At 38.4% G+C, this 14,550-nt stretch overlaps 1 protein-coding gene across 20 annotated transcripts in view; it reads left to right on the plus strand.

The window, feature by feature from the left end:
* Positions 1-251: 251 nt before the first annotated feature.
* Positions 252-14,550, plus strand: part of IPO5 (importin 5) — a 61,494-nt gene continuing 47,195 nt past the window's right edge. For 9 of the 20 annotated variants that reach the window (XR_014070958.1, XM_081548896.1, XM_081548904.1 and 6 more), the window contains exons 1-3: positions 252-278; positions 683-762; positions 11,686-11,797. Coding sequence is in view for 10 of the 20 variants with exons in the window: in XM_081548886.1 (XP_081405012.1) it covers positions 11,793-11,797 (5 nt within the window). In the remaining 10 variants the exon portion in view is untranslated. Of the gene's footprint in view, positions 376-682; positions 763-6,481; positions 6,580-11,685; positions 11,798-14,550 lie in introns of those variants that run through there. The other 11 variants (XM_081548897.1, XM_081548906.1, XM_081548888.1 and 8 more) reach the window with 4 other exon arrangements.

Here is a 14,550-nt window from a genome sequence, read left to right on the forward strand (position 1 = left end):
TGGAGTCTGAGTAACCCCCAACCGCCTGAGTTGTCCCTTCTGTGGCTTTGGGAACAGTTGGGTCAGCTAATAATAACTGAACGGCTGAACAGCCTGGGAGGCTTGTGTGGTGGGCAAGTTGAAGGGGGCCAGCAGCGTGGCACTGCTGACCTGCAGCGGGTCACAATGGCAGTCAGCGGTCTCCATGGTAACGTCTCTGAGCCATGAGGTTGGAACTGTGGGATTAATGACATCCCACGACTGGAGCAACCATAGCACTGAGAACAGCTTTGACTACGGTAAGTCATCCCTGGACCTGAGATATAAATGAAAACCTGTAAGAACTCAATCCAGACTGAGAACAAATTCAGCAGATTCTGGAGGGCAATCTTCCGTGTGAGATACTGCAGGGTCTTTTCACTTTCTCCCCATCTGTGGTCCCCATAGTGGTACCAACAAGAGAGGAAAGGCCAGAAAAAAATGATTCTGAGAATGGATTAGACAGAAACCAAGAAAGAAAGAATGTGAATTCCATGACCGCAAGTTATTCCCTGAAACTGTGTCTTAAATTAGCTGTTGACCGCCTTCGTGTATTTAAGGAAGCATCATTTGGCTAGAGTTGCCCAAAAGAATGTAGACCATTGCCCGAGTGATCTGGGTGGCCATCCTGGAAGAGTTAGAAATGCGTTTTTGTTTCATTTAGGTGGTTCCGGGAAGAAGCTTTTCCAGGACCTATGTATGGGCACGGCTGTTTCCCCTGATCAGTATCCTTGCAGCACCCAAGTAAGACTAAAATTATCAGATACATTTTGTTCTATCTCTGGCCACTGCTAACTGCGTTCTTTGTTTCCTTTATAACAAAAAGTACCTACTATTTTCTTCTACAGTGATGATATTCATTACTTGATCATTTCACCTGCCAGTCATCAATACATTGAAATCCAAATCACCAGGATTTTCCACCTGACTTTTCTACAGAAAAATAAGCACTTAAAAGCAGTTTGACTGTTAGGGTCTTTCATTTCTCAAGTGTCTCAAGATAAGCTCTGTTTAAAATCTTTAGAATTTCCATCTTAAGCCTCTGTACATTCTGGCTGCTTCCTCTCAGAGGCTGAGGACACATTATTTTAATTTTTAGGGACTACAGGCTAGTAAAGGAGGGATAACATAATTCATTTTCACTGCGGGAAAAGTAAATCACTAAGCAGTCAAAAGGCTACTTACTTGATGGACTACCTTACTTAACTGTTTCTCCGAGAACTTAATCCCCTAACAAGGTATGTGAAGTTGCTTAGTCGTGCCTGACTCTGCAGTCCCATGGACTGTCCTATCAGGCTCCTCCGTCCTTGGAATTTTTCAGGCAAGAGTACTGGAGTGGGTTGCCATTTTCTTCTCCAGGGGATCTTCCCAACCCAGGGATTGAACCCAGGTCTCCCACATTGCAGGCAGACACTTCACCATCTGAGCCACCAGGGAAGCCCAGCAAGGTATAAAAAAGCCAAAATTACAAAGAAAATTATTAGATATAGGCAACCTGTCAAGGGTAATGCTCTTATTATTGAAAGTCTAATTTAGGCCTTCCTAAACAGTTTTGCTCCATGTTTTTAAATGTGTTTAAACATATATATGTCGGAACCTCCATAACACTAGCAGTAAGAGGCAGCTTTGTGCTGGGGCATTGTGTCAGCCCCTACTTAAATGTTTGGAACACAATTAGGAAACCCTCAGTGAAAAATAGCTGAGTGGCCAAATAATAGTAAAGCTTATGCATGGGACTCTACAGAAAATATACGCAATTTTCCCTATTTCATATACCATTTAATGTACTTGGTTATTTAGTCTCCAAAGTCCACAGCAAACCAGATGATGAGAGCAGCTGACAAGGAGAGACGGCTGTCATTTTATGTTGACAGCTGTGAAAAGTGGCAAGAGACCTGTGTTTGATCCCTGTGTCGGGAAGATCCTCTGAAGAAGGAAATGGCAACCCACTCCAGGACTCTTGCCTGGAGAATCCCAGGGACAGAGGAGCCTGGCAGGCTACAGTCCACGGGGTTGCAAAGAGTTGGACATGACTGAGCGACTATTACTCACACATTCACTTATAAGAAGTGGCAGCTGAACTGACAGGAAAAATAAAAAATGAAACAAAGAAAACTTCTAAAACCCAGGCAGATATAAGACCTCAAACCCCAGAGGTGCAGAACAACTTTGTTTCAGGACAGGCACCTCTAAGTGCCCTCTGTAGTCATCTGTTTCAACAACAGTGAGATAATTGACTTAATTATCCTCAAACCTTGGTGCTGGAAAGATTTCTTGGGACGTAGCCCAACTCTCCCAATTTACAGATGAAGAGATGGAGGCCTAGGGGCCCGGGTCAGCATTGTAGCTGGTTAGTAGTGGAGCTGTAGTTGGAACCAGTTTTATTCTGACCCCAATACACTTTTTTCTTGACAAAATGGTTGAAGCCTCATTGGTTAAAGATGAGGATCAACTGAGGTAAAGTATAGGAGGTTCACACAAAAACAGAAACAAATTGATATCTTGTTAGCTATTATTATGAATTTTTAAGTCTGATCTAAAAAATGGTGAGTATTTTTAATACGAATCTTTCAAATAACGTTTCTTCTTCTGAAAATTAATTTCCATGAAGTAACCCGTTCTTGGGTGCTAAAACGTCACCTCTTCAGAAAGGTTCTCCCTTGATCAACCTATTAAAAACAGTGCCTCATTCTTTTACTTTCTCTCTCCTTACCTTGGTTTAATACGTCTTATAACCTAACACTATCTGAAGTTATATATCAGTTCAGTTCAATTCAGTTGCACAGTCATGTCTGACTCTTTGTGACCCCATGGACTGCAGCACTCCAGGCTTCCCTGTCCATCACCAACTTTCGGAGCTTGGTCAAACTCATGTCCTTCGAGTCAGTGATCCCATCCAACCACCTCATCCTCTGTCGTCCCCTTCTCCTCCTGCCATCAATGTTTTCCAGCTTGAGGGTCTTTTCCAATGAGACAGTTCTTTGCATCAGGCAGCCGAATTATTGGAGCTTCAGCTTCAGCATCAGTCCTTCCAATGAATATTCAGGACTGATCTCCTTTAAGATTGACTGGTTGGATCTCCTTGCCATCCAAAGGACTCTCAAGAGTCTTCTCCAACACCACAGTTCAAAAGCATCAATTCTTTGGTGCTCAGATTTCCTTATGGTCCGACTCTCACATGCATATATGACTACTGGAAAAACCATAGCTTTGACTAGATGGGCCTTTGTTGGCCAAGTGATGTCTCTGCTTTTTAATATGCTGTCTAGGTTGGTCATAGGTTTTCTTCCAAAGAGCAAGTGTCTTTTAATTTCATGGCTGCAGTCAACATCTGCAGTGATTTTGGGAGCCCAAGAAAATAAAGTCTGTCACTGTTTCCATTGTTTCCCCATCTATTTGCCATGAAGTGATGGGACCAGATGCCATGATCTTCGTATTTTGAATGTTGAGTTTTAAGCCAGCTTTTTCACTCTCGTCTTTCACTTTCATCAGGAGACTCTTTAGTTCTTTTTCACTTTTTGCCATAAGGGTGGTGTCATTTGCATATCTAAGGTTATTGATATTTCTCCCAGCAATTTTGATTCCAGCTTGTGCTTCATCCAGCCCAGCATTTTGCATGATGTACTCTGCATATAAGTTAAATAAGCAGGGTGACAATATACATCTTGATGCATTCCTTTTCCAATTTATATATATATACCCACACAAACACATATATGTTTTATATATATATATATATACATATATATATATATATATGTATGTATATAAAGACTTCCCTGGTGGTTCAGTGGTAAAGAATCTGCCTGCCAATGCAGGAGACACAGGTTCAATCCCTGGGTTGCGAAGATCCCTGGAGAAGGAAATGACAAACCACTCCAGTATTCTTGCTTGGGAAATCCCATGGACAGAGGAGACTGATAGGCTACAGTCCATGGGGCCTCAAAGAGTCACACACGACTGAACCACTGAACTGAACAACAAATTATACACACACACACACACATATATATATATAACTGATGATAACAAGCCTAAATAGTAACACATAACAAAATCCCTTTATAATGATGGTGTTTAGATATAAGCACCAATATTCCCACCTTAAGTTGAGTTCTATCAAGATTTTCTATCTGTAGTAAGGTTTTAAGAGGAAATATTTGGCCTGTGGTAGAGGTGAATTCATATAACACAAGCTTTCTTATTACATGGTTTCAATGTCACTCTTACTGGTCATGGCAGAATTAAAACATCTTCCTGAATTTTCCTATTTACTTTCTATGTTCTTTAAAAGGGCCTGGACTATTAACTCTGATGATCAAGAAAAAACTTAAGTGTAAACAAGAATTAGATAACAGCTTAGACTGAGATCAGAAAAGAATAGCATTTGACATCTTAGTATTGATTTGATCTAATTTCTTTAAATGATTATTTTAATTCCATATTATTAAAGCATGGTTTCTAAGTGAGGTAGAGAAGTAGATGAGACTGTAGGAAGGCTGATAGTTGAAGATTTAGAGAAAATAGTATTTCCTCAGCACCACCACCACTACTACATCTCCTGAAACAAGAAAAATAAAAATAAGGGGACTTCCCTCCTGGTTCAGTGGTTAAGACTTCGCCTTTCAATGCAGCGGGTGCACCAGTTTGATCCCTGGTCGGGGAACTAGCTCCCACATGCCTCATGGGCCAAAAAACCCAAACAGAAGACAGTAACAATATTGCAACAAAAGCAGTAAAGACTTTAAAAATGGTCCACATCAAACAAAATCTTTTCTAAAAATCCCCTCAAATAAAATGCTATGCAATTGACATTTAACATTTGTGCCTACTTGTTCCTTTGACTATCTTTACTCTCACCCTTAGTGGATTCCTAGATATTAAAACAGCCCTTGCAAACAGATCAAAGGAAATTAGAATATAAGGGGACATGTTCATTGTGCCAGTTCCCTCTTATGATTGTATGTATGTTATGTACGAAATAGAAACCTCCTGCCTGACCTCCAATGTTAGGATGTCTCAAGGCTGAGTCCTTGGCCCTCTTCTCTCTTCCCCAGGCGACGTCACCCACTTCCACAGCTTTAAATGCCATGAATGAGATGGCTGAAGTTGGTATTTCCAGCTCTGCTCTCTTCCTGATTGCCTGGCCTCTTGGTCCAACTACTTGCTGGACATTGTCTCCTAGGTGCCTAGTGGCATCTCAAATTCACCATGAACAAAACCCAGCTCTTGTTTTCTTCTCTCCAGACCTTAGCCCTAACAGATCTTCATCTAAATGGCATCACCGGTTATCAGATCCCAAACCTAGGCATGCTTGATTCGCTTGATTCGTCCATCTCATCCTCATCAGAGAAGGATCCACCATAAAACTTGTGAAGTTTCATCTGTCATGCCTTCCACATGCACAGGACCCTTGCAAGGCACCACGTTTTGTGCTTGGGTTTTCATTTTTCTTACAGAGGGCCCTCAACTTGTATATATTTCAGGTCCCGTTAAACTTGGATCTGCCTCTGCACCCTACCTCCTGCCCTATTTCGTAAGAAAAGTATTCCAAGCCACCACCTTCTCTGACCTCGAGTACAGCAATGACCTTCAAATGTTCCCCACCTTCCTCACTTCCCTCCATACAGCAGCCAGAACGATCTTTTGAAACTGTTTTCCAGTCATACTTCTTACTTAACCCACTGGCTTCCCGTTCCACTTAACATTAAGTCACACCACTGAACCATCGTAATGCCTGTGGTTATCTGGTCCTTGCTTCGCTTCCAGTCCTTTCTCTGCACAGCTGACTCCCCGCTAGCTGTACCCTTCTGTCCTTGCTGGAACACACCACAGTCTTTCTTGCCTCAAGGCTTTTGTACTTGCCCTTTCCCGGGCTTAAGGGAATTTTCCCCATTTCTGCCCTTATCTCTTCATCATTCAAGTCTCAGCTCAAAGGTCACCTCCCCTCAGAAGACTGTGTCCTTTGGGTGGAGATTCAGCTCCACCCCAATCATTCTTGATCCCATTATCCCCTTCTTTTCACTTGTCACAATAAGAAACTATCTACTCAGTTTTCTTAATTGTCTGACTTCTTTCAAAAGATTAGGTTCTCTGTGAGGGTTCACTTGCTCACCACTGAATTCCCCACAGCCTAGCAGTATCTACTGCAGAGAAGGTTGCCATAAAGTATTTGCTAAATAAATGCACAAGTGAAATGTGTGTTAAATAAATACTAACATAGCGAAATATGCTATGAAGAGGTACTACACACAGAGTCAGTAGGATTGAGGAATACGAACTTTTTATGAAGTCTTTTTTCACTTCTTCCTTATTAACTGTAGACTGGTAAAAACCTATCCTTGCAGTGGATGCATATTTGAGATGTGAATTGATGTCACAATTAATATTCCACTCTGTACAGCATCATAATACGTGAGCTAAAATGTATATGTCATTGTGCCCAAACTGTAAGGTACTTGCCATAAGTAGCAAGTAAATGGAGAAGAAAATATACAGACTAAACCTCATCTGAATCTCCCCATTCTTCTTTCCCCCAGATATTGGTTCAGGAGCGCTCAGGTTGGAGGGTTATGAATGTTATCCATATATTCTGAACAGAGCTACATATATTGTGAAAAAAATAGGAAAAAAAAATCAGTATTTGAGATTTGTGTCAATTTCCTTCAGCTCTCTCTCTAAGGAAAAGCATTTTTTTAAAGAATCTGCTTTATTGAGATATAATTCATATACCATAAAGTTCAGTCTTTCAAAGTATACAGTTGAGTGTTTAGTATTTTTACAAGAGTTTCACATCCATCACCACAATCACATTCCAGAACATTTCACTTCCCCAGAGAAACCCCACACCCATTACCAGTCACTCCAGGTTCCTTCCCCTCCTCTCTTACTCAGCCCCCCACCTCCAGGCTTCTGGCAACCACTAGTCCACATTTGGTCTCTCTGAATTTGCTGATTCTGGAAATTTCATAACCATGTAACCAAAAATTATGTGACTTTTAACATTAGGTTTCTTTCACTGATAATGGTTTAAAGGTTCATCCATGTTGTACACTGTGTCAGTATTTCATTTTTTTTAATCGCCAAATAATATCTCATTGTAGAGACAAGCAACATTTTATCTATTCTTCAGTTGATAGACATTTGGGTTGTTAATTCTTCTTGGTTATTATGAATAATGTTGCTATGACTATTCATGTACAAGTTTTGTGTAGATATATGATTCCATTTCTCTCAAGGAGAACTGCTGAGTCATATAGTATTTCTATGTTTAACTTTTAAAGAACTGTCAAACTGTTTTCCAAATTGACTGCTCCATTTTACATTCCCATCCGAAGTGTATGAGGGTTCCAACTTCTACACCAATCTTTCCACCAGAATTTGCTATTGTCTTTTTTATTATAGTAATCCTTGTGGGTATGAAATGGTACCTCATTATACATTTCCCTAATAATTAATGATGTTGATCATCTTTTAATGTACTTAAAGCTATCTGTATTCATATATCTTCTTTGGTGGAGTGTCTATTCAAATATTCTGCTCATTTATTAGTTTGGGGGATTTTTTTGGCTATAGAGTTGTATAGTTCTTTATACATTCTGATGTAAGTCCCTTAACAGCTATATGATTTGCAAATATTTCTCCCATTCCATGGATTGTCTTTTCATTTTCTTGATGGTTTCCTTGCAAGCACAAAAGTTGTATCTGTTTTTTTGTCTTTTTGTGATTTTGGTGTCACATCTAAGAAACCAATGCTTAATTCAAGGCCATGAAGATTTGATCTCATGTTTTCTTCCAAGAATGTTACAGTTTTAGCTCCCACATTTAGATCTGTGCTTCATTTTGAGGTCTACAAACTGTGAAAGATAGCAGTCCAGCTTCATTCTTTTCCACATGGATATCATGCAAAAGATAATATCAAGTTGTACCAGCAATCTTTGTTAAAAAAAAGTGTTCTTTCACATTGAATGGTCTTGGTACCTGTATATATCAGCATTCTCCAGAGAACCATTAGCATACATTATAGAGAAATTTATCTTCAGGAATTAGCTACCATGATTGTCAGGCCTGGCATGTCTGAAATCGTAGGGCAGGCCAACAAATGGAAATTCTGATAAAAGTTGATTTTGTAATCTAGAGCCTGAACTTTGCAGAGCAAGCTAGCAAGTTTTCCTATGTTGCCATCTTGAAGCAAAATTGCTTCTTCTTCTGTAAGCCTGTCTTTGCTATCAAGGCCTTCCACTGGTTGAATGAGACCCAGTCACCTATTGAGTGTAATATGCTTTACTTAGATCAACTACTGTAAATGTTACTAACATCCACAATACCTTCCCAGCAACATCTAGACTAGGGTTGGACCAAACAACCGGGCTTCATAGCCTAGTCAAGTTGAAACATAAGATTAACCATCACAGCACCCTTGTCAAAAATCAACTGACCACAAATGTATCATTTATTTCTAGATTCTCCACTCAATTTCATTGATCTATATATGCCTATCCTTATGCCAGTACTGCTGTTTTGATTATTGTAACTTTATGGTAAGCTTTATAATCAAGGTGTGAGTCCTCCAACTTTTGTTTTGTTCAAGATGTTTTGGCTATTTTGTAGTCTCTTGCAACTCATATGAATTTTAGGATCAGCTTGTCCATTTCCGAAAAAAAAAAAGAAGTTGAAATTTTAATAGTTACTGCCTTGAATCTAATTTGAGGAATACTGCCATCTTAATATTAAGTCTTCAATTCATGTACATGGAATGTCTTTCCATTTATTTAGCTCTTTATAATTTCTTTTAGCTATGTTTTATAATTTTCAGTGTACAAGTCTTCAGTTCAGTTCAGTTCAGTTCAGTCGCTCAGTCGTGTCCGACTCTTTGCGACCCCGTGAATCACAGCACGCCAGGCCTCCCTGTCCATCACCAACTCCCAGAGTTTACCCAAACCCATGTCCATCAAGTCGGTGATGCCATCCAACCATCTCATCCTCTGTTGTCCCCTCCTCCTCCTGCCCCCAATCCTTCCCAGCATTAGGGTCTTTTCCAATGAGTCAACTCTTCGCATGAGGTGGCCAAAGTATTGGAGTTTCAGCTTCAACCTCAGTCCTTCCAATGAACACCCAGGATTGATCTCCTTTAGGATGGACTGGTTGGATCTCTTTGAAGTCCAAGGAACTCTCAAGAGTCTTCTCCAACACCACAGTTCAAAAGCATCAATTCTTCGGCACTCAGCTTTCTTCACCGTCCAACTCTCACATCCATACATGACCACTGGAAAAACCAACAAGTCTTACTCTTTTGTTAAATTTGTCCCTGAGTATATTATTTTTGATGCTGTTATAAATGGGATTTCCTTGATTTCATTGTTTTGATTGGTCATTGCTAGTTTATAGCAATGTAATTGATCTTTGTATATTGAGCTTGTGTCCTGCAACCTCGCTGAGTTATAATAGCATTTTTGTGGATTCATCCAGATTTTTTTGCATACAAAATCATATCATTTATGAATCCCCAGTACAATGTAAAATAGAAATGATGGGAATGGACATTCTTATCTCATTCTTGATGTCAGGGAGAAAGCATTGATTTTTCCATCCAGTAAGCATGATATTAGCTGTGGGTTTTTCATCAATGGCTATTATCAGTTTAATGATGTTTCTTTCTTTTCCTAGTTTGTTGAGTGTTTTTTATTATGAAAGGGTGTGGGATTCTGTCAAAGGCTTTTTCTGCATCATTGAGATGACATTGTGATCTTTGTACTTTATTCTATTACTGTGATATATTACATTGATTGATTTCCTTATGTTATACCAACCTGGCATTCCTGGGATAAACTCACTTGGTAATAGTATATAATCCTATTTATATGTTGCTGGATTCACTTTCCTAGGATTTTGTTGAGAATTTTCACATCAATATTTATATTGGTAAGTGGTTCTCCCGAGCTATCTGTCTTTAGTTTTGAAATCAGGTTAACATTAGCCTCATAGAATAAATAAGTGTTCACTACACTCCTGTTTTTTGAGTTTAAGAAGGATTGGAGCTAACTCTTCTTTGAATGTTTGGTAGAATTTACAGTGAGTCCTGGAATTCTGTGAAAAGTTTTTTTTAATTATTAATTCAATCTCTTTTCTATTCCGATTTTATATTTCTTCTTGAATTCACTTTCAAAGTTGAGATTTTCTAAGAATTTCCCCATTTTATTTAGGTTATTTAATTTGTTAGCATATGATTCCTCATAGTATTCCCTTATAATTCTTTTTATTTCTGAAAGTTTAACAGTGATCCCCTCTTGTCTTATTTTATTTTGGGTGGCTGTGCCATGAGGATTGGGGGATCTTAGTTCCCTGACCAGGGGCTGAACCTGGGCCACTGCAGTGAAAGCACTAAGCCATAACCACTGTACCACAAGGGAATTCCCTCCTTTTTTATTTCTAATTTTAGAAATTTGAATCTTCTTTTCTTGGTCAACCAAGCCCAAAGTTTGTCAACTTTTTGACTTTTCAAAGAATAACAATTTTTTTCTATATTGTTTTTCTAATTCTCTATTTCATTTATTTCCTTTCTTTTTATTCCTTCTTCTTACTTTGGGTTTAGTTTGTCCTTCTCCTAGTTTCAGAGAAATTAGATTATTGATTTGAGATCTCTCTTCCTTTTTAATGAAGATCCTTACAACACTGAATTTTCCTATGAGAATTGTTTCCACTGTGTCCCCTAGGTTTTGGTATCTTGTGTTTTCATTTTCCTCCATCTCAGCACTTTCAAATTTCTCTTGTGACCTCTTCTTCAAGCCACTTGTTATTTAGGAATGGGATGATTAATTTCTACTTATTTGTGAATTTCCTTTGTTCTTGATCTCTAATATCATTTTACTGTGGATGGAGAACATACTTCACATGGCTTCAGTCCTTTGAAACCCACCGAAGTTTGTTGTATGGTCTAACATATGATTAATCCTGGAGAATGTTCCCCATGCATTTGAGAAGAATGTGTATTCTGCTGTCATTGGATGGAGTGCTACAGATAGATGTCTGTTAGGTCTTCTATTTATTGTTGCTTTTCTGCCTAGTGGTCCTACTCATTATTGAAAGTAGAAATTGAAGTCTTCAACTATTTTATTGAATTTCTCTCTTCAGTTCATTAAAGCTTTACTTCATGTATTTTGGGGCTCTATGGATAGGTACATATGTTTATAATTGTTAAGTCTTCCAGACTGACTGACACTTTTATCATAATAAAATGTCCTCCTTTTCCCCTGATGACAATTTCATTTTAAAATCTATTTTCTCTAACATTAATATAGCCATTTCAGCCCTCTTTTGGATACTGTTTGCATGTATATCTTTTTCTATTCTTTTACTTTTGACCTATTTGTGTTCTAAGGAACAACATTAAACTTAAAAACTAAACTGTTGTGCTAAGTATATTTTTGTCTCAGATACTAAAATGCAGCAAATGATGGCTTTAAAATCCATTTACCACATTTAAATGAAAATAATATCTAAATAATAAAAAAAAAAGAAAATAATATCTAAATAATAAAAGATAGTCTTCCATCCCCGCCATCTCTTAACCAGTCCTTGATTTAACCCATAACGGTTTATTCCACAGGATTAAATTTGGAGTCTTATTTACCTTCTAACAGTTCACCAATCCATTTATTGTCAAACCAGCAGGGAAAGGAAATTCCTAAGCAAGGAACACTGCTCAGAAAGTACTATACCATGTCTCCAAATCCCTGAGAATCAAGTCCAGAAAACTGGAAGCAACGGAGAGCACTATGAGGTAACTGATTTTCATTTGAGTTCCTAAACCTACGTGAACAAAGTACTCAGGACACCTGAGTTAGTTTTATTATTTTATTCTCTGGGAAAGCACTGTCCAATAAAAATATAACATGAACAAATGCAAATCACATATGTAAATTTTAAAGTTTCTAATAGCCACATATTATTAAAAAGAAAAAAAAAAGCCAAACTTATTTATTCTTTAGCTAATAATTATAGTTTATTAATAAATATGTTTTATTTAACCCAATATAATATCATTTCTACGCATGACTAATACAAGATTATTATTCTTTGTTGTTTTCAGCACTAAGTCATGTCCAACTCTTTGCAACCCCATGGACTGCAGCACACCAGGCTGGCCTGTCCTTCACCATCTCCCAGAGTTTTCTAAATTCATGTTATTCTTAATTTCCTACTGAGTCTCTGAAATTTACACTTAAAGCACAACTTAGTGAAAGCCAGCCACTTTTCAAACAATTAACAGCCATATTCACTAATGGCTATCACGTTGGACAGTGCAACAGCAGTATTAAAGCTGAAAATTAGTCTTGGAATCCTCTATGATGACCAAATCGAACATAAATTTTTTTCTTAACCACTATTATTATCCATTGCTTATATAATAGGAGCATAAAAATGTAATAACCTAACAGGTGGTGCAATCAGAATTAAATTTACAAAATTTGGAGGTTCCAGTCTGCATTGGTTCAGCAGACTGCATGGAACAACACACTGGTTCCAAATCAGGAAAGGAGTACGTCAAGGCTGCATATTGTCACCCTGCTTATTTAACTTATACGCAGAGTATACCATGCAAAATGTCGGGCTGGATGAAGCACAAGCTGGAATTAAGATTGCCAGGAGGAATATCAATAACCTCAGATATGCAGATGACACCACCCTTATAGCAGAAAGCGAAGACTAAAGAGTTTCTTGATGAAAGTGAAAGGGAAGAGTGAAAAAGTTGGCTTAAAACTCAACATTCAGAAAACTAAGATCATGGCATCCGGTCCCATCACTTCATGGCAAATAGATGGGCAAACAATGGAAACAGTGACAGATTTTATTTTTGGGGGCTTCAAAATCACTGCAGATGCTGACTGCAGCCATGAAATTAAAAGATGCTTGCTCCTTGGAAGAAAAGCTGTGACCAACCTAGACAGCATATTAAAAAGCAGAGACATTACTTTGCCAACAAAGGTCCGTATAGTCAAAGCTATGGTTTTTCCAGTAGTCATGTGTGGATGTGAGAGTTGGACTATAAAGAAAGCTGAGCACCGAAGAATTGATGCTTTAAACTGTGGTGTTGGAGAAGACTCTTGAGAGTCCCTTGGACAGCAAGATCAAACCAGTCTAGCTAAAGGAAATCAGTCCTGAATATCATTGGAAGGACTGATGCTGAAGCTGAAACTCCAGTACTTGGCCACCTGATCTGAAGAACTGACTCACAAGAAAAGATCCTGATGCTGGGAAACTTTGAAGGCGGGAGGAGAAGGGGACAACAAAGGATGAGATGGTTGGATGGCATCATCGACTTGATGGACATGAGTTCGAGTAAACTCTGGGAGTTGGTGATGGACGGGGAAGTCTGGCGTGCTGCAGTCCGTGGGGTCACAAAGAGTCAGATATAACTGAGCGACTGAACTGACTGAATATGCATTGGTAATGATTTCTAACATTTATTAGGCATTTGCTCTGTGCCGGGCACTATGACAAGTATTTTAAAACATAGTGAAAGTTACTTCTGTTATCTCCATTTCATGGAAGAAGAAACCGGGGCTAAGAAAAGTTCATTAACTTGGGCAAGATCAAGCAGCATGTAAATTTTGAAGCCTCTTTTTGGCTGGCTCTGGAGCCTGTAAGCCAAGCCTCCAAATTCTACTCCCTCCCTAAAATGAACCAACCACCTGCAGACATGCAGTGAATTTCATATATAAAGCTATGAGAGAGAGTCCAAATTTCCCCTGCATGTGTTCAATTCAGCAATTTGCTGAGGGCCTATTGTGTCCAGTGCCCTTGGGAATCAGGTTTCACTAACCCCTGGCTGGCATGCTCTGACTGAAACTGAAACTGCTTCAGAGAGGGGCTTGAACATTTTGATAAAAAGCGGCAGAAGAAATGTGAACTGTTCAGCATTTTTTATTTTCAGTAAATAGCTCTTCAACAGCTCTCAACTTTTTCTGCTTGCTCTCATCTAGGCAACTGATAACATCAGTAATGGAAAGAGTTAGAGATCTTCTTTATCAGCCAAGTGTCTACTAACTATTCTTTTTCATCCACGTACTATTTTAATTTAAAATAATTGAAAGACTAATAGAAACATACAGATATATTTTATACACACAGAAATGTGATTACACATTTATATCATATGTAGCTTTAAAAGTAATTGTTTAAGGCCTGTTTATTATTTAACACCCAAATCCATCTAACTAATGATAGCTGCAATTGCCAAGTAAATACAATGCAGATACCACACTATGTACATTTACAAATGTTATCCTAGCTTTTACAACACTCCTATGAAGAAGTATTATTCCCATTTTACAGGTGAGGAAACATAGCCAACTTTTTTTTTTCATTACACTATGTTAGCTGTTAATAAAATACAAACATCTTAAATAATATCATCACCTTAAACCTGTGTACAGTTACAGATGATAATACTTCCATTTACATCATCCAAACTGACTCTCATAATAAATCATGATACAGAAATCCCACGTGCTTACAACTACCAGGATAGGT

This window comes from Giraffa tippelskirchi, chromosome 12 (assembly GCF_054371585.1).
Source record: "Giraffa tippelskirchi isolate mGirTip1 chromosome 12, T2T-mGirTip1v1.2.pri, whole genome shotgun sequence".
Lineage (NCBI taxonomy): Eukaryota > Metazoa > Chordata > Mammalia > Artiodactyla > Giraffidae > Giraffa > Giraffa tippelskirchi.